Source organism: Malania oleifera, chromosome 4, assembly GCF_029873635.1.
Source record: "Malania oleifera isolate guangnan ecotype guangnan chromosome 4, ASM2987363v1, whole genome shotgun sequence".
In the NCBI taxonomy this organism is placed as follows: Eukaryota; Viridiplantae; Streptophyta; class Magnoliopsida; order Santalales; family Ximeniaceae; genus Malania; species Malania oleifera.
Genome location: NC_080420.1, coordinates 32,366,305 through 32,386,219, shown reverse-complemented (window position 1 = coordinate 32,386,219; position 19,915 = coordinate 32,366,305). Strand labels below are relative to the sequence as shown.

The following is a 19,915-nucleotide window of genomic DNA, read 5'->3' as shown; positions in this document are numbered from 1 at the left end:
TCTCTTGAGGAGACCTCGCAGATTAAAATCACCTCCCATAATCCACTTAGGAGCACAATAGCCAAACACATAAAACACTCATTCCAAAAAGAGCTCCTAAGGGTTGGTCTAGAAGAACCATAAACTGACGAAACACCAATGGCCCTATCCTTTCACTTCTACTAAGTTGAAAAGAGAGAAAAATCCAACTAGACTATCCACTTTAACAATAGAACAAGTGTCCCACAGCACCAAAATATCACCGCTGACCCTTGAGAAGGTACAAAGGCCCAATCCTTGTTACGACCTTCCTAAATCAGCATTCTCAAGTTTAGTCTCTTGAATCAACACAATATCAGGAGAATGTCTAAGAAGTACCTCTTCAATTAACCCCCTCTTTCTAAGGTCTCCCTACCCTCTAACATTCCAATTGACAATTTTCATAATTTCACTCGTTCCCCTCCCTACTCTTCTCTCCCCCATAATGGATAAAAGAAACCAAGTCCTAAGTTCTTTTTGAACGCTTTTTTTTTTTCTTGTTCATACCGTTCTAGGGCTCACTGGAAATTTCTCCTCGACCCCTACTTGACTACTTAATTTCAAACCTAGGTCCTCAAGCCAATATCAAAAGCGCTACCCCTAAATGAACCCTCCCTGTGGCGTAAAGTTTTAGAATAAAAAACGAATTGAACTAGAAGGGGAAGAATACCTTTTCCATATTTGGACGAATTCGGACTGACCATAGGAATAGCGGCCTCTTCATCCGTACCCCTAGATTTCCAGAAGGAATATCAACAAAGTCCATCATGTTGGGGTTAGGCTTAGGGACAAGGGACAAAGACGCCTAATTAATCAATGCCATAGTCTGGTTTAAAAATTGTGTTTAATGTCATTAGCAACCCCTTGCATAGTTCATGAGAGCGATTGAGCACACTCTTCCCCAAACAGTTGTATACTTTGTGTGATGTCATTGTGCTGCCCCTAGGCGTCTAGTCCCTTGCCTTTAGAACTTTCCTTTGTAAGATGTGCCAACTGCCAAGACATCCTCTTCGTTCAGATCTAAATCAGCTCTCAACTAATCCACCAACAATTCCTTTTCAGAATCACAAAAGCTGCTCAAGTCATCCTCCATATCAGATATCTCATCTTCAATCCCACTAGTTAAAATATCTTCAGCTCTTTGCCCACCATCCCCTTTGACTGCTTTGACTTTTCCTCCCCCAAAGTACAGTGTCAAAGCTGCTCCCCTCTACTCTCGAGAATCTTCGAATTCCTTATTGATTTCTCACTAGCTGAGAGATAGCCGTGGGTCAGTAACATGTTGCGCATTTATTAGATTCTCCTCCATCACCTTCGAGTCTCCTGATCATAATGCCTTAGAAACTTGTCCATTCAATTTTCCTTCTAAGCTTTGCCCGACCTCCCTTTCTAGCGTGCCCCCTAACTCCAAAACACCAAACTTACTCAACTTGAAAAACGAGGTGTATTCCCAAGAGAAGGGGGGGGGGGTAAATTGGGATTTTAAAATTTCTTTTTACCCTTTTTAATTTTCTCTTTCTTAACTCTTTTCAGTTTCAGCAAACACACATACAAAGTTGATTTACTAGCACAAATTCAGCAGAAAATTTACTTGGTTATAAACCTTAATCAATAAGGATTCCAAATTGAATACAACAATTTAATTTAATCCAACCAAGATAACCAAGACGCAATTCGCAATATAGAATGAATTCAGCACTACTTCCAAGATTCAGCAATTGAGTAACTCAAAGTAGTTTAAGTATATAGCTGATAAAAGTCATGTATTAGTGAACTTGATTTCTCAATATTAAGCACAATGTAAATTTCCAACACTCTTCCAAAAACTCAGAATTTAAATAAACTTTCAATTAATGAGTTTTGGGTGTTAACCAATCAACATACTCCCTTATGGTTTTCGCAATAAGTATTGATCAACCAACGTACTCCCTTTCGGTTTCCGCAATCCCAAAGTCAAATTAATTTTTAGTTTATTTAAAACTCAATCCACGTAGTTTATATGAGCAGAAGCTTAAAATCTAACCACGCAGTGTATATGAACAGAAAATTAAATGAGAGTAGGGAAGAGAGTGAGATCGAGTTTTAAGAGGTTCGGCTATACCTGCCTACGTTCTCGCCTTAGGCAACACACCTAAGGATTCCACTATACCACTCATTTACGGGTAGGAGCAGTCTTACACACTCCTTTGCGGGTAGGAGCAACCTTAAAATCTCTCCTTCAATAGGTTAGAGTTCGCCTCTCCAAACGATACCCCACGCTTGGTCCAACAACAATTCAAAGACCTAAACCGTCTACAAAAACAAGAGCAAATTTGGTGTACAAAGACACTCTCAACAAGAGCTGATTAGTACAACAATAAAGCACTACAATATACTTCAATTCAAAATAACAATAGAAAGAATTTGAAGCCCTAGAAATATATCACTGTGAGCTTTCTTTCTTGATTGAAATAATTCAGAGTATGCTCAATAATTCGTGAGAGTTTTACAGCAAAACTCAGTAGTGATCTTTAGAAAGTTTGAGAGCAAGAGAGCTTTGAGAGCAAGGGAGCTTTGATTGCTGTGTAATTGCTTGGTGTCTTGAATCCTTAGCCTTGGGGGGTATTTATAGATGTTTAAACAAGAGTATTTCGTGTTCCCCAAGTGACTTAGAGTGTTTCCCAAGTTTTCATAACGTTTGGAATTCAAAAACTCAAATTTGGAAACTTCTCGTTATTTTTTAAGATTTGAAATCTCGAAGAGTCAGTCAACTGGGAACTGAGAGTCAGTCACCTGGATTCATTAAAACACTAAGAATTTCAAGGGCAGGAAGGAGTTAGTCAACTGGGTCGTTATGAGTCAGTCGCCTGGGTCCTCTCGGGTTTTGAGCCTAAAATCTGAATTTTCATTTTTGTTTCCAAAAACCTTTTGCTCTTTTGCTTTCCCCAATGTAATTTAAGACTTTTGAAAAAATATTTTTTTCGGGGTTTTTCAAAACATGGTCTCTAAGTCAATGAGTTTCCTAATAAGCTTCAAATTCAATCATATCATCATTTGAATGAAGTATTTACATAGAGACTCTCTTAAGATTTAAATCTATTCTAAGCTTGGAGTCTTCATACCTGTCATTTGCTTAGTCCATCTTGCCTCTGAGCTTCAATTCTCTAAGCTTCTTCAATTTTCTAAGTTTTCATCAAGTTATCTTTGAAATACATGCTTTCATGTCCTTTAAGCTTTTATTTCCTTTTTGTAGTCTTGCAATGACATGTTTACTCAAACTTGAGATTTAAAAACCCGATTCCTGAAGTATCATCACTTTCAACAAAACATGTTAAATTACCTTTGATTTGTTATCATCAAAACAAGATTAGTAAGCCATGTTAGACCAACACAACTGGCCACTAGAAAAGATTCTCAAATCATTAAGTCTCCTTTCCTTAAAGCCAGAAGGTCTCAGATCCTTCTCCTGATTTGGATCTGATATCACATTATTTTTACCCTTTTCAACCCATTTACTAACAGCCTTCTCAGCCCATTATGTATAGGCCCAACTCTGCAATCCCCAATACCAGCTTTTGGAAAGGAGTTACTTCCAAGCTTCCCGAAAATTCTCCTTTCCTTAACCTGAATTTCTCTGACAACCTTGGAGAATGTGAGGTTGTCCAACAGCCACTGGAAGACATTTTGCTTCTCCCACTTTTGCTCACGATGAACGATTTTCGTGGAGCCTCAATTTGCGCTTCATCAAGGCTTTGAGAAACTTAAGCCAACCTTCCTTCCGATTCCCTTCCGTGATACGGAATGCTTGCCTTTGACCCCCAGAAGACTGCTTCTCAATACAAATAAATCTGCCCCTCTCATTGCTCCTCAGCTCTATACGAATCCGGCCTCCATCTCTTCTGAAAAGAGCATCCCCCAAGTGCCCATTTGCTGCCCCTAGGGGACCCGCACAGATCACCCTCAAGGATCTTAAGATTCTTTTGAACTCCTTTTTCAGTAAGATAAAAGAGAAGAATCTCCCTGCAAATTCAGATAGCCTGAACACTTTATTATCCAAGCGATTAGCATTAAAAATTTTTCTCTCAATCTTCACGGTAACATATCTGCTCATCTCAGCCCTTTCCCCCATAATAATGGAGGATATACAGCAAACGAAATCATGTACCCGTAGCTGAGAGAACATGACCATACGGCAAGTAATCAAACAACAAATGAAACCACAATCAAAAACTGAGCCACAACTAGTAGAAGACCATCAACCGATGAACAAACAACAGGGTTAGACATACGCAGTTCTTCCCTGTACTGATTACACCATCCCAGCCCCGAGTCTCATCTACTCTGTTAGTGACAAAGAGGATTCCCATTGGTATAGACTCCTCCAAGAAATTCTCAGATCTTCTGGTGAAGTGTGAACAGCCAGGAGAGGTGCATATGGTCTCTGCAAGTCCAGGTTGAATGCTGAAGTAGTTCATAGAGAAAGAAAACCTCCTGAGTGCCTTCTGGTCCATAAGGAAGAGAGCCTCCTGAAGAGGTCCGTAGGGAAAAAGGATCGCAAGAGTCTCATAATGATTATTGATAAAATCAAAGTAATCTTTGTTGAAGGTGAAGCTGCAGTAGCAATCTCAGTTGATGAATGAGTCAGTTAAACACTAGCTGTCGCTGATAGAGTTGAGCAAACCCTAAAGCCAAGGATGACTTGCCGCAGGTGTCACATGGATCTGAACAAGGGAACGACAGGTCTAACTGTTGGAGATAGGGTTCAAATACTAAGGAGATATAGGTTCCTTGAAACAGTTCCAGGTTAGGTCAGCAGAGTAGATTGGTTTCAGGCCATAAGATTTGGAAGAAAGAAGGTTGGAGATGCTCGCCATCTTCGCTGTTGCGAAGGAGGGCGACGTCGGGGAGAGAGCATCTCAAAAGAACCTCCCTAGTCAATATTTATTTAGTTATAAATTTAGTTATGACCATGACTTATCAATGTTGTATTAAAAAACACCTAGATTGTACTAAATTATTTAAACATATATGCTGGATTATTTCCTTGCAATGACGTGCGACACATCAATTTTTTAATACATATAAAAGGATGATTATAAACACTTGTCTAGTGGTTATTTTGATAGTGGATTACATTGCTGCTAAGAGAAACTTTTTTTTTTTTTTTCCTAATTTTATCACTGTTTTTTTATAGTTAAGGTTGGCCCCAAGGATGATTGGGAAGGATCAATAATGGCACTTTTCACACTGCACATTTTCTTTAAGGCCAGTTTACTACTAGTATATCACATTAACCATGACGAAAATAAGGTTGCATTTTTTATCCTCGTGATCACTTTCGTGTTCTTATTTTCATGGATGGATAAATTAGTAATGGTTTTAATTTTTGAACGTTTTTGTCATTTATGCTAGAAAATTTGATATTGTTATATTTTCATTGCTCCTTTGGGATTGTTTTGTTTGATAATGTTAAATTGCTGTAACATTTGCAAGAAATTTGACCATTTTATGGACACATCAATTGGTTGTCCATGACTGATTCTTATTTTAGCTAAGGATTTCCAAAGGGAGTGTGATGTGCAGCATGTAGTTTTGTTAGTAAAACAGTTAGGAGAATTTTAAAAATCGTCTTGACTGATGTTGAATTAATCTGAGTGTTCTTATTGTTGTTTCTCATTGGGTTTACCTAATTTGGGGAAGCTAGAGCTTGATTCACTGGTCCTTCCTCCTGATACTTATCATAGCTCAATTTTGGATTTCGCTACTCAACTTTTGTTTTCTAATTAAAGAAATATATCATTGAATCCCTTGTTTCTCTACATAGTTTCAACTCTCTCCTTGTTGCAAAACATGTCAATCATGACTATTTTTTCCCCAGGAGTAACATGATAAGTTGACAAGAAATATCTTGCCTAGATTGAATGGACAGAGTTTTTAATGAAAAACGAAAATATTATCAATAGGATAATATTGTCTTTTCATGAGCACCTTTTACTTTCTTGGATGGCGTTGAGGAGAAACTATAAACTTCTATTTGCAAATGGCATAAATGATCATAAAGAAAACATGCATGCAGACATATAGCCACAGCAATGACTAAAAAAATCTTACACCATTTAGATGTAATATAATATTTAAAGAAAAAACATGTAACACGTAGCACGTAAGGCTCCCTTAACCTTTATTCTCCCCTTTTGATGAGAAAAGAAAGTCTTCAATGAAAGAAAAAAATACAATATTTGGAGAATAAATTGTCCTCTTATAGAAAATAAAAGATAATTACAAAAAGGTAGCCCTCCTATCCCTTTGTGAATCAGACATACAGCCCCACCCTGCACCACACCCCCAAAACACAGCCAAAGCTAGTGTCCAAAGGAGATCTAGGAAAACAACTTTATCCCATGACAAATAGGAAGCCTCTGTCTTATCTTTGAAAATCCTTTCCATTATTTTTAGTCCATAATGTTCAAAAAATAGCATTCGAAACACAACTTCTCCCTAAACCTGAAAAACTTGACCAACATGAAGGCATCTACAGCCTATACTGCCCACACCTTGTCAAGCGACGAAATAAGTGTCACCCAAAGCTGTCTAGCACCCGGAAGTGTTGAAAAACATGCTTATTTGTCTCATTGGACTCTCCTCACCAGCAACAAGTCATTAGTACTAATCGTGTTTGGAGTTAAGTCCAATATCTTATCTAAAAGGAACTGCAGATTCCTAGTTACATTTTCCAAAGGAAAAGTATAGGAAGTCAAAGATCTTAATAATTCAACGGGGAAATATGTAGAGGAGAAGGAACCAGAAGTATACCCCAACCAATGGCATCAATCACACCTCAAGGTGGGGGGAAATGAATCTAAGAATCTCAACTAATTAGCTAGCTCCTTGACCTCTCTTCCATTAAGATTCTGAAAAAAAAAAAAAAAAAAATCTTAAAAATAGAGTTGTCTCAAAAGAATAAAAGGAAGTAATTGGAGCATCATGAATTGAAGAAAGCCTAAAAAAAGGAAGGCATTAAGGCTGCCAAAGAAATCTCACCAACCCTCATATATTCCCAAAACCAAATATTACCATCATTACCAACCTTAAAAAGGGTAAGAGGAGGGAAAAAAGCAAATAGCAACCTGAGAAACAAACTTCCAAGGGCTCACGTGAGATGCATTACCACTACCTTTAACATCCCATCTATTTCAATGAATAGCGCATGTTTCTTTTAGTAACCTTGTGCCATAGGAGTTAACTTCTAATGGGAGCCTCCACAACCATTTTCTCACTAGAGAGAGATTCTTGGACATTAAATTTCCAAGTCCCAAACCCCTTTGTGAATTGTGATTTAGATCTCCTAACCATATCCCATTTGACAAGATGATCCCTTTTGCAACAGATTGTTTAGTGTTAGCTTTATTAAGGACTTCCAAATAAATGCTTTGACTTGGAAGAAACCTTAGCTTGCCAAATATGATATACAAGAAGAAATGACAAGGAAGAGTAAATCAAGTGGTTAAAGAAAGATTTACAGGAGAAGACACTGAACCCAATAGAATCCACACTCTATAACCCCTCTTGAAATCTGGCAAATGAGCAACAAAGAAAGGTCATATGCCTCCCAGTCATTGAGGTTTCTACAAAAATTAAATTCTTGAGAACTAGTCTCCTTAACTATCATAAAAGAAGGGATGGGACATTATGTAACAAAGGAATACTATAGAGGCAAGGGAAAATGAGAAAAAAGCTTCCCCCATGCACAAGGCCTCCCAAAACCAGACAATAGAGTCATCACCAACTTTATAGTTAATAGAAGGAAAGAACAACGAAATGATATAGTCTTAAAAATTGGCCCATAATGGCTGTTACGGACGTTACCTAATGGTATTGGTGGCTTCCGCTACGGTACCATAATGGCCTTTATGCAATGTTACAGGCTGTTACAACTTACGGGCAGTTACGGGCCGTTGCAGTCCCAGAGTGGCTGTGAATGACTAAAAACTGGTTTTTGAGTGTTTCTTTTTTGCATTTTCCCATTTTTTCCCCATTACCGAAGCTTAGAAATCTAATTTTAAGTGGGTTTGTTGTTGGTTTTTTTTTTTTTATTTAAAATAAAATCATTTTTGAGTTTATTTTCCAATAACTAGCATTAAAATATACCCAACTTTTTCTCTCATTAAATTACATATGTTTGTATTCTAAATTCTTTCATTTTTATTTTATTTTATTTTTCAGTTTTTTTGCACCTAGTTTGGAGACTAAAATACATTCTATTGCATGCATTTTTGTTCTAGTTTAATGTATGAACAATCTATATTTTATTTTTTGGATAACAAAAATAACATTAAAATACTAAAAGAGTACAAAAGATGACGTTCTATATTTTATATTTCTTTATATTTGTGATTTCTTAGTTTGAATTTCACTTATAATCGATTAAGTAGTGAAAAAAATTAGCAAACGCATGCTTCTTCTCGTCAATAGCAGCTAAAGCAACCACATGGCATCTAATACTTGTAGTATATGTTATATTTAAATTGATTAAAATTTACTAAAAATCATTTAAAGCATAAGGCATGATTTTAAATTGCGGTTGCGAATAACATCGCATAACGGTTGCGGGTGTCGTGGGATGCGAGAGACACCGGTGTTATGTAACGGGAAGCAAGTGTAACAGTCGTGAATTTTTTTCACGCATGCACAACCTTGCCAAAATTGAAGAATAAGCATGAAATTCCTTAATACATGATTTTTAATGAATTATGACTACTTTTATTTAACCTAAAAATGCTTTTTAATAAGCATTATGATTTTTATATTAATTTTAGTGGGCGCTGTTTACAAAAAAAGGTCATATTTTTTTATAGTTTGTACTACTTTAATGAGTAAAAAATGTCGAAATGTAACTAAAAAGAAGAATCAATTAATTAGAGACATAAAATTTCTAAAAATGAATCAATACTCAATATGCACATAATGAGTTTAAAAAATGATTGACATCAATAGTTGAATAGATGAATACAATATTACAATATGGCACATGTCACCACCAAAAAAAATGACGTGGAGGGTCTTCATAATCTTTTTCTCTATTTTGAGATTGGGATTGGGAATTATCTCCCAGCAAGCCTTGTTGAAATACATAGTTGAATATACCCATGTTCACATTATTTCGTTGTTGCTCTTGAAAATCTACTAGTGGTAAAAATCCAACTGATATAGGAGGTGCATAATTTCCTCCTTGACCATATCCTGAATAATATCCATAAGTTGGGGTTGGGGTTGGCTCTAGGTAGTGTGTAGAAGAAGACTCGCTAGACCCTAACCCACTAAGATAGGGATGAGATGCATGATATGGATCATAGTGTTGAGGTGGTGGATATGCTAGATGATAAATGCTATCATAAGATCCATATGATTGTGATGATGAATCATCTAAACCAAAGTCTCCAAAACTACGAACCACACCGTATGAATCTTCAGCAGAATCTTGATCTCGGTGTCAATGACTTCTTCTAGTTTGTGCACCATGACTCCCACTAGGGCCATCACTAGATACACTCCTCTTGGGTTGTGAAGATTGCTACTCTGGAGGAATACCCAAGTCATAATTTTTGGGTATATCATGTAGTCCATAACGACTAGGAGGATATGTATCCCCTACAAATGATGTCCCTATGTCATACCAATAATCATATTCTGCACCGCCACCGCCACCGCAACCGCCACCACCACCACCACTACCATCACCCCCAACCCTAGCCCCAACACCATTACCACCATCATCATCACTTGGTGGGCTCAAACCAAGATTATCATCACTTTGTGTACGTTCAGGACTTGAACTTGAATCATGCACGTTTATTGGTGGTTGATCACCTCCTTTTGCAGTACCACCAACCTCTTCATTTAATCAATTTGAGTTGTCCTGACCATCAAGTAATGGTGCCTTTCTCTCCTCTAACCGTGGACTCAAAGGATCATCTTCTTCAAAAATTATAGTCCAAATTGATAGGGTGGAAACTATCTTCGTGTTCTTGTTGGCTTCTTCTCATTGTATGTTTTAACTTTAACCTCGTGTTGTAATGCACAAAAACAAGTTTTTGTAATCTCATGTACTTTACTCTATTTCTTGTTTTCGTATGGATAAGGCTAAAGGTGCTCCAATTACGCTCATAGTTCGAAGCTAATGTGGTTTGACTAAGAACTCTGATTGCTATTCTTTGGAGCTCAGGAGCACACATGCCATAATGAGCCCACCATTCGACTACATTATTAATTGACGAAAAACATATGTCCATATCGTGTATTTGGCTACATTTACCAAGATTTGCTTGTTTCACTACCCTTTGAGCCAACGTGGCTCCAAATGCCTCCTGCCTATCCCAATATAACAACAACTATAAAAGGATGATTTTGTAGTATAATTAATTAATTAGATATATATTGTAGAAAGTATTATAGAATACTAAAAGAATTCATTAATCAATAGAGCCAATACTTACTTGATTAATAGCCGAATTTGAGTATTTATATGGGATACCAGCTTGGTTATCACTTTTTTAACCCCATCCATGACTTCTCTAGCAACTTCAGGGGAGGGTGGGGCACCATAAAGAAATTGGGGGTTCAAAAAAAATCCTAAAATTAAATGTACAAACATATTAATCAACAATAGTTTTTTAATGCAACTATGCATATTTAAAAGTTGAAATAATAAGAAATTGTATTTTATTTACACTTACTAGCTGCATGCAATTCTTGGTGCAATTGAAAACTCCACCAGTTATCAATTATTTTCCAATAATCTTTGTAGAATTGGAAATCTTTCTAAATGACCAACTTTGCCATATCAATTGCCTCGTACATGAAACCCATAGTTGGTTTTTCATCACCATCAACTAATTTAAAAACTTTCACTAAGGGTTCTTGTACTTAAATTATATCGAAAGTCTTTTACCAAAACTTTTTCCCTAAAATAATCTTCTTCGCATCATTTGTTGGGTCTGACTTTGTCATCGCAAATCTTGAGTTTTTCCAAGTATTAGACGTGAACATTTCCCTCAATGCTTGTTTATGCCCAACCATGGTCTTCAAGGCTATAAAGTTAGTGGCAAATTGAGTGATGGCAGGACGAAACAATTCTCTATTATTTGTGAATTTCTTCATGAAATTCATTGTCCGTGTGTGGTTGTAAATAAAAGAGGTCATTGTTTTGCATCTTCTAAGACCTTCTTCAAATTACTTTTCTTACCAATTTCTTTCAAGAATAAGGTCTATGCAATGAGCTGCACATGCTGTCCAGTTAAGATTGAGCCTCTTTTGCATTAATAATTTCCCTCCTGCCTTTATTGCAGCTTCATCATCAGTCACTACTTGGACAACATTTTCCTCTCCAATTTCTTCAACCACTTTGTCCATTAATCTGAAATAAAATTGTAGATTTAATAGTCACTACTGTGTAATTAAAAATATACAAGATCAAGTGACTCAACTCAAGTCTATAAATTTATAAAACTATTTATTATAGAAAATCAAAATTAGAAAATTAATTGAAATAATATTTAGCTGTTTGGTTGGGTGCATCAAAGGCATCAACCGACTTGTGGAAGACATTGTCTCTATTGCAATAAAAGAAAAAAAAAGTTTATTATGTGTTTTCTTGTAGGCTCTAACCAACCATCACATATAATGGTTACACCTCTCTCCTTCCAAGTTCCAATAAAAGAAGATACATAATTTTTCATTTCCTGATACTTTTGCTCCAAACATACTTCTGAGACCTCATAGAGTGATGGGCCCTTCACTCCCTTTCCAATCTCTGCAGCAACATCAAGCATTGGCTGCATAAATGGAGAGTTAGCTGCATTCTCCAGAATTCGATTATAAATTAGGAATTTTCCCACTGCTTTTCCTAATTTACTCCTTAAACCTTTTAGAATTTTGGTATTTATTTTTGGTTGCTTGACACTCCTACTTTCTAGAGTAGGACCATTGCCCTTAATCTAGCTTCACGGGCATCAGGATTGATCCATTGTTGTCCACTACCTTTTGCTTTTCAAACACTTTGTGACTGAGCTCTACCAAAACCACCGACACTGCCACTACTAAAGCCACCGCCCTGTTCATAATAATTACCACTTTCACCAATTCTTGCCCCAAATCTTTGCCTTTTCTCCCATACTTGTGCTCGTATGCTTTCTTGTCAAGCAAATCCCTTTCTTTCCTCATCTGAATATTCTTCATTGCTCAAATTTTCAAAAATCTTCTAATTTGAGCTTCCAGTTCATCTTGCCTTTTTTGTTTCTTTCTTCTTCTCCACATATTGTTGTAGAAGTTTCATCATTTCTTCTCTAACCTGCATGGTTACATTTGGAAACGAAGACACCTAATCTTTTTATGTGCCAAGTGTTGTTTCAATCATGTAATTCCTCCTTTAATTGTCGTTCCACATAATTTACATATGACAACATGTGTACTACCTTCCATTGGAGTAGCAAAATGCCAACCAATGTCTTCACTAGGTAGCTCTTCACTTCCTTTTTTATCACACGGCATCTTGATGTTTGATTAGATGATTTCTACACATAAGTAAAAATAAAAAGTTATGGTCCTTTCGCAAGAAATTAAGAATAAAATTTTACATAATTAGCTTTAAGTTGCTAATTATTAAGATTTTAGTTTATTTGTACATATATAATACTATTATTTATATTACAATTTACAATTTAACAAAATATATATAGAATTGTAGATCTTACAATTTAATTATTTAAGACAACAAATAAAAGTTGATTTTGGGGGTTTCAAAGCTTCAGATCGGGAGACGAGAGGGGAAGAAGCAGCAACACACGAAGAGAACCACAAAAAATGAAGCAGATTCGAGCAGATAAGGCGTTGGCAGCTGTAATGGTGCGTAACAGCCATTACGGTTCCGTTACGGCCGTTACAGCCGTGAATGTTTTGCTCACTGCATTAGCGGCCTGTAACAGTAACTGAGGCCTCATTTTCTGTTACGCTACATAACGGCTTTTATTTAGTACCATGGTATAAGGATTCTGGGATCAAAACATGTGTATCTATATGTTTTTAAGAAGTTTGCTATTGCAAAAAACGTATTCACCGCCTCAATGGCTGTTATTGTTATGTAACATCTGTGATGGCCATGACTGTTACACCGGCGACCGTAACCCTTACGAAGATCGTTATCGTTATTTCTAATGACTCTCATGAGTAGCTCTAATACCAATATCTATATCCCAAATTTCCAACCATTCCCTTGCATACCACTTTTCTTTTAATTACCTCATGCCAAAGGAGTCTATTTCCCCTGGAAACTGACATAGCCATTTACCCACTAACGCTGTTTTAGATGCTAGTTACTAAGACCAACTCCCTCTTGCTCCTAGAACCACACACAAGATCCGAGCTAACAAAATGATCCCTCCTCTCCTCTGTACCAGTTCAAAGGAAATCCCTCAACCCTTATCTAATGAAGGCAATTAGAATGATGCTATGATTGAGTTCCAGGTCTGCTGTCAATTGCAAATACCAGTTTTCTTACTTGAGCCTTGCTTGCACAGCTGCTGTGGTTGTAACTGAGGCTCTAAATTGACCCATGTCAAGATGATAAATGGAGTGAAATAGGTGTGAGTAAGCAAAGCTTGAAGCACAGTGCTGAATTTAGGGTTCCAGAATTTTTTTAAAAAAAAAAAGGCAGCCCGGTGCACAAAGCTCCCGCGAAAGCGAGGTCTGGGGAAGGGGCAGGCCACAATGGGTCTATAGTATGCAGCCTTACCTTGCATTTTTGCAAGAGGCTGTTTCCACACCTCGAATCCCGTGACCTCTAGGTCACACGAAGACGACCTTACCGTTGCGCCTAAGCTCCCCTTCAATTTAGTGTTCTGGAATTGCTACAAGAAATTAATGTGGAATAATCTGAAATCTGGGTGTTTTCTGGGTAAACACAAGACATAATATCTATAAAATTCTTAAAATATATCATAGAATAAGGAAAACAATTGATGGCATGGAAAGGAGGATGATATTCACAAGCTGTTTACTTTATCTTATTGATATTTCCCTGTTACTTCCAAAAATTTCAGACTATTAAAGTGTTCTTGAAATGAATTATTTGCTAAAATTTTATCATCTGGATTATTACGTAATGTCGCCCAGCTTAATTCAACATCGTAACAGCCAAAATTTCTTAAATGTTTCCATATATAGATTTCTATAGAAAAAGAAAACTTACTCAAGAGAACAGACAGCGAGATGAGAAGATTATTTCCGTATATATATTAATTTATCTCTAGTGTCTGCCCAACTTGATAAATTCACCATCTTAAAGGTCAAACTTTTATAGTATTTTTTTTGGGTATATATTATATCTGGTGTTTGATTGTTGGTAATCTCACAAATTAATGTCATGAGTGCCCTTCCATCTCGCCACATCAAAAACAAAAAAGAGCAAAAAACAAGGGTGGTGGGCTTCCTGCGTCATGCACAACTTAAGCATCAGTGCATGCTACTCAACTTTTTAATGCATGGTTGAATTGTTTTCCATTTACTTGTGGATATGTTAATTCTTCTTCTTCTTCTTCTTTATTTATGCTCAATTTCATTTTATGAAGTCCTTCAGGAATTTTATCTCATTCTATAAAACCATAATCAGTGTGCCAAAATAACAGATAAATTGATTATTTATTGGGCTTTTCTTTGTTGTAGACTTGTAGTGAACATTGATGGCTCTTTTAAACTGTCGCATAGTTTTAGGCCACATCCATACCATGGGGACATTTTCATTGCTAAACAATAAATGTAAATACTTTTTTACAATTAAGAAATATGAATGAACTTGTCACTTTTTGCTGGCATTATCTCTGTTCCATGCCTGTGAGCTTGATTCTGCTTGCTTTCTATGAGGGTCTTAGTTTTAATTGAAATGAATGCCCTATTGCAGGTATTGGCAAGAAGATTGATTTTTAGAAAAGAGCATCAGATGTTAGATGGAGAGACAAATGAAAGGAGAAAGAAGCTGCGGAAATTCAAGGAATCTGCATGGAAATGTGTCTATTTTCTTTCGGCAGAGCTTCTAGCACTCTCTGTGACCTATGACGAGCCATGGTTCACTAAAACAAGATATTTTTGGGTAGGACCTGGTGAACAGTTGTGGCCTGACCAAAAAATAAAGTAAGATTTTGAATCTAGACAATGAATAAAAAAATTAAGTTCGGTATTCATATCTTTATTTCAATTCTTGATTTAATCCATACTCTTGGATTTTCGTTTAAACTATTTAATCCATACTTTATTGGATAAATATCTGAGCATCAGAGCTGTATGTGTGGCTGTTTTGTGGATATTCAGGTTGAAATTGAAAGGGCTGTATATGTATGCTGCTGGATTCTACACGTACTCCATTTTTGCTTTGATTTTCTGGGAAACAAGGCGTTCCGATTTTGGTGTGTCAATGGGTCACCATTTTGCAACCGTCATTCTCATTGCACTGTCTTACATATTCAGGTATGCTTTAATGGAGTTCAACTCTAGGCAGTCATGTATTTGTTTGCCAAAAGCCTTCCTCCTCGCTGGCCTTGAACAGGTTGTGTTGATGTGCCTGCTTCTTGCAGGTTTGCTCGTGTTGGTTCGATTGTTTTAGCTCTTCATGATGCCAGTGATGTGTTTCTGGAAGTTGGGAAGATGTCAAAATACAGTGGTGCAGAGGGGATTGCCAGCTTCTCATTTATTCTTTTTGTTTTGTCTTGGATCCTACTTCGACTTATTTACTTCCCATTCTGGATTATTTGGAGTACAAGGTGAGTGTAAACTGATTCATACTTTTATTGGTTATTATACATCAAACACTCTCTAGGCCGAGAACAAAATAAAATCTGAATAGACATGGTAGTGTTACAAAGACTGTGCTGTTAAAAGTTGCATGCAGCAAGCTTCTTTTTTTTTTTCCTCTCTCTCTTTTCCTTCCTGTTTTGTTCTTGTTTTTAAATTTTTTTTTTACTTTTTAGTTTTTTTTTCCTCATGGGGAAGGGTGTTTTAGTTTGACACTGAACTCAACTAACTACACTTGGAAGTTTCCTATTGTTATTGATACATATATATATATATATATATATATATATATATATAATGTTTTAGTGCTGGTCCTTCTGGAAGCTTGTATTTTAGAGGATCACCTTTGGTCTGATGCTAACTTCAGCTACCAAAGCCACTCTCTTAAGACCATGTTTGACTTACATGGTTTTTTTTATTTTTTGGTTTTGTTTTTTCATTTTTATGAAGTTTGTCACTTTGAATTTGTAAAAGTTGCATATGTTTTTAAATGAGCATAAGTTACGACATTTAATTGCTGCCTTGGCCATTAGTTATATCTTAAAATGTCTACATCTCAGACTACAGTTCAGCTTCAGCAGGCATGGCAATAAAAAGAATAAAGGGAGGGACCCATCGCGGTCCGCCCCTTCCCCGGACCCCCATATGCACGGGAGCTTTGTGCACCGGGCTGTCCTTTTTTTTGGAAACAACATGTTCCCCTTTAAAATTTTATTTTCATGATTTTCAATCATATTGTGTTCTCAATTTCTTCTGTGCTCCACCCCCACCCCCTTTTCTCTTCTCTTTTTACGCAGCTATGAAGCTATCCTTACCTTGGACAAGGAGAAACACCCGGTGGATGGACCAATATATTATTATGTATTCAATAGTCTTCTAATCTGCTTACTTGTTTTACATATTTATTGGTGGATGCTGATATTTCGGATGCTTGTTAAACAAATCCAAGCAAGAGGCAAGCTTAGTGAGGACGTTCGTTCTGGTGAGTTTACTTCGATTATTTTTAATTGTTGTAATGTGAATGTACATAATGCCATGGTGGTCTATGGATATTGGTGATGGAACTAATTTATACAGCATCGCCATATCAACTGGCTACATCCTGTTTAATATTTGATTATGCTCTGCTTGTCATGCTCGATGATCAGTTATTTAGAGATATTTGATTATGCTCTGGGGGATGATCAATTTTATGTAGATATATAGGGAAGACAGGGATGTGACAATGAAATGATAAATTTTCACAATCATCAGAATGTACTAAACTGGGAAATGGGCTGTATACAAGCACTGAATGTGATGGCAATATGACAACAAGAGAATAAGTATCTAGGATAGGTGGATGGGAGTGGTTGAAAAGGCAAGTGCATTTGCAGGTTGGGATAGAAATTGAGGCTCTCTTAATAAGTCTCTTCCATACATGAACGTGAAATCGGGTTCTACGATCAATGTATCTGGGATTTTCCCCTCTCTTGTGTGGTTAACCCCCCATTTGGGTTGCAAAATGGAATTGAAGTAGAAATGGAATTGAGGCATGAATGGAATCAAGCTAGGTTTGTAATTGCATTTTAATGCGATTACTACATTTTCACAACAATGACAAGGAGTCGCAATTTTGATTCCTCTCTTGTATGCTTATTTGTGGGTATGATGGAACGAGAAATAAAAATTTCCCTAATGCAAATAGTTTAGTTTTATAATCTTTCTAATATATGACTTCAATTTAGCATTGTTTTATATTGAATTTTTTTGCATTTTTGGATCATAATATTTTTTTTTCCCGAAAGTCAGCTTGGGATGTCGAGTGAGACAGAAATAAGGGAAGGGCTTGACCACTGCCTTACATGGTTAGATTGCCCGCCTCCTCTGATGATCTATCTGCAAATTCATTGGTTGATCCATCTGCTCATCCCTCCGCAGAAGGGAATGATGCCCAGAGAAAGGAATATAAATCCACCGTCGTTCATTGGGGTGATAAAACCATCCGTTCCTGGATCCGATACTAGCATTTCACATTCAATAAAATGACTTGCCGCCAGATGAGATGATGATTAGTGGGTTAGGTCCAGTGTGTGTGCTCTTTTTTACAATCACTAAAGGGGCGGGCTGGCTGGGCTGCCTTTTCAATCAATCATCGGTCGCTCAGTGTTGGTGCGAGTTGTAAGGAGTCTTGGTCTCAAGTCGAGCTGGGCTTACAGTATTTTTAAAATAATAATAAATGATATTTTTGTTTTTATTTTCTTGTTATCTTTAAAAAGTAATAAAAATTATAATATGTAATTATTTTTTTATTTTTTTATATTATTTTATAATAATTATTGTTTTATGAATATTATTATTATCGGATATTATCATTGTTGTTGTTATTGTTATTATTAAAAATTTTTTATAATAGTAATTGTATTCTTATAATTATAACAATTTTATTTTGTTATTACATTACTATGATTATTATCAATATCATTGTTGTTGTTTTTTTATTTATGTCAATAATTATTAGTTTATTATTTCTATTATAAAAATTATTATTGTTGTTATTGGTTATTTTTATTTTTTTATGCATTATCATTCTAATAATAATAATATCATCATAATCATCATAATCAGTGGTCACACGATTGAGAGACAGCTCGTGTTGAAGTATGATTCCATTGAATGAGGAATTAGCATTCCAGCCAGTAGACCAAACTATGGCAACAACTGAACTAGGTTAAAATTTTAATTCCATTCCAGCCTTGATTCTGCGAGCAAACAGGGGTTAAGTTTGCATATGTCTGGTGTGCTTAATTGTCTCTGGTTATTATACCTTATGATTTTTATTTTTATTTTTTGCTATGGTCTTTGATGTTTTTATTTATTTTTATTTTTTTTCTTGGGCTCTTACCCAGATTCTGAAGGTGAAGACGAGCATGAAGACTGATCTGGATACAAGATTTGCCACAAGCCACACAACTCATGGTGAAGGTGTGCTGAAAATTGTAAGAAGCACTAGGGCACCCCATGGAAGAAATGAGTGTTTCATTTTGTTTTGTGCCAAGTCTTTCTTCAAATTCCATAAATGGGAGTCAGTCCCACGATCATCAGCTTGAAAATAAACCTAGTGTCATATTTTGGTATTATTCAATGGCCTCGTATTAAACCTTTTAATGAAGAAGAAAAATCTCAAGAAGACTAATCTCAAATGCAGCAAAAAGTTCAATTAAGATGATGATATTCTTTCCATGGGAGATCCAAATTCCTCCTTAAAGAATCATCGTTAGGACAGTATTAATATTATTGTATTTGTTCTCCTGTTCTAACTTTTGTTGAGAGGAAGACTTTTTTCTGACATTTTTTTTTTGCAGATAAAAACTGGGAGCTGCTAAGATTTGCACAATCTCATGTGCTTGCTCATGTTGAAGTGATTGCACGCAATCAGAAAGCTTCCCTGCAAATGGGAGGAATTTGTGTATTTATTTGAGATGAGGTGCGGAAGCATGTTCAAAAGTTGCAATTGGCTGATGTAACAGATCAACATAGGTTCCATTCTACATGCTCGAGGATGAGTTGCAAGGAAATTTATGAGCTAGAACTCTGAAACTTCTTGCAATCTTGAGCCTGCTGCTGGTAGTGATAGTTGTAAATTAATTCATTTGATTTTTTCCCCACCCTAGAAGCCTTCGGTGGAACTTGTAATTTAAATTTAACCCTTTCAATTTTACATGAAGCATCCAACCATGATAAGATTTTGGTTCAGAAGTTTTTCAGTTGCTTAATAATTACAAGGCTAAGCCACGTTTGAAGTTACTTCCACTTGTATCATCTGACTAATTTGCGTTGCTCGGGGAAGATATATATATATATATATATTTTGGGGGGGGGGGGTGAGGGAGGCCTTAAAGGGTGGCATTTTTGGCATTTATGAAATTTCAATACAACTAGGTTTATAGAGCAGACTGCCCCATTGGCACAAAGGTTCACACCCTTGAGGGCGGTTTAAAAAGGGGTAGAAGGGAAAAGAAACACAGACACAGGTTTAAACAAAAGCTCTTATGGGTGTGCTTTGTAGAGCAAGAGAGACTAAACTAAGATCTTCGCAGCT

General features: G+C 36.3%; 1 protein-coding gene across 7 annotated transcripts in view; it reads left to right on the top strand.

Moving 5' to 3' along the window:
* LOC131153060 (ceramide synthase 1 LOH3-like) overlaps positions 1-19,620 on the top strand; it is a 31,092-nt gene extending 11,472 nt beyond the window's left edge. For 2 of the 7 annotated variants that reach the window (XR_009136147.1, XR_009136149.1), the window contains exons 2-7: positions 14,948-15,177; positions 15,355-15,510; positions 15,618-15,803; positions 16,632-16,816; positions 18,723-18,812; positions 19,179-19,620. Coding sequence is in view for 2 of the 7 variants with exons in the window: in XM_058105089.1 (XP_057961072.1) it covers positions 14,948-15,177; positions 15,355-15,510; positions 15,618-15,803; positions 16,632-16,816; positions 18,723-18,754 (789 nt within the window). In the remaining 5 variants the exon portion in view is untranslated. The remainder of the gene's footprint in view (positions 1-14,947; positions 15,178-15,354; positions 15,511-15,617; positions 15,804-16,631; positions 16,817-18,722; positions 18,813-19,178) is intronic. The other 5 variants (XR_009136148.1, XR_009136151.1, XR_009136150.1 and 2 more) reach the window with 5 other exon arrangements.
* Positions 19,621-19,915: the final 295 nt, after the last annotated feature.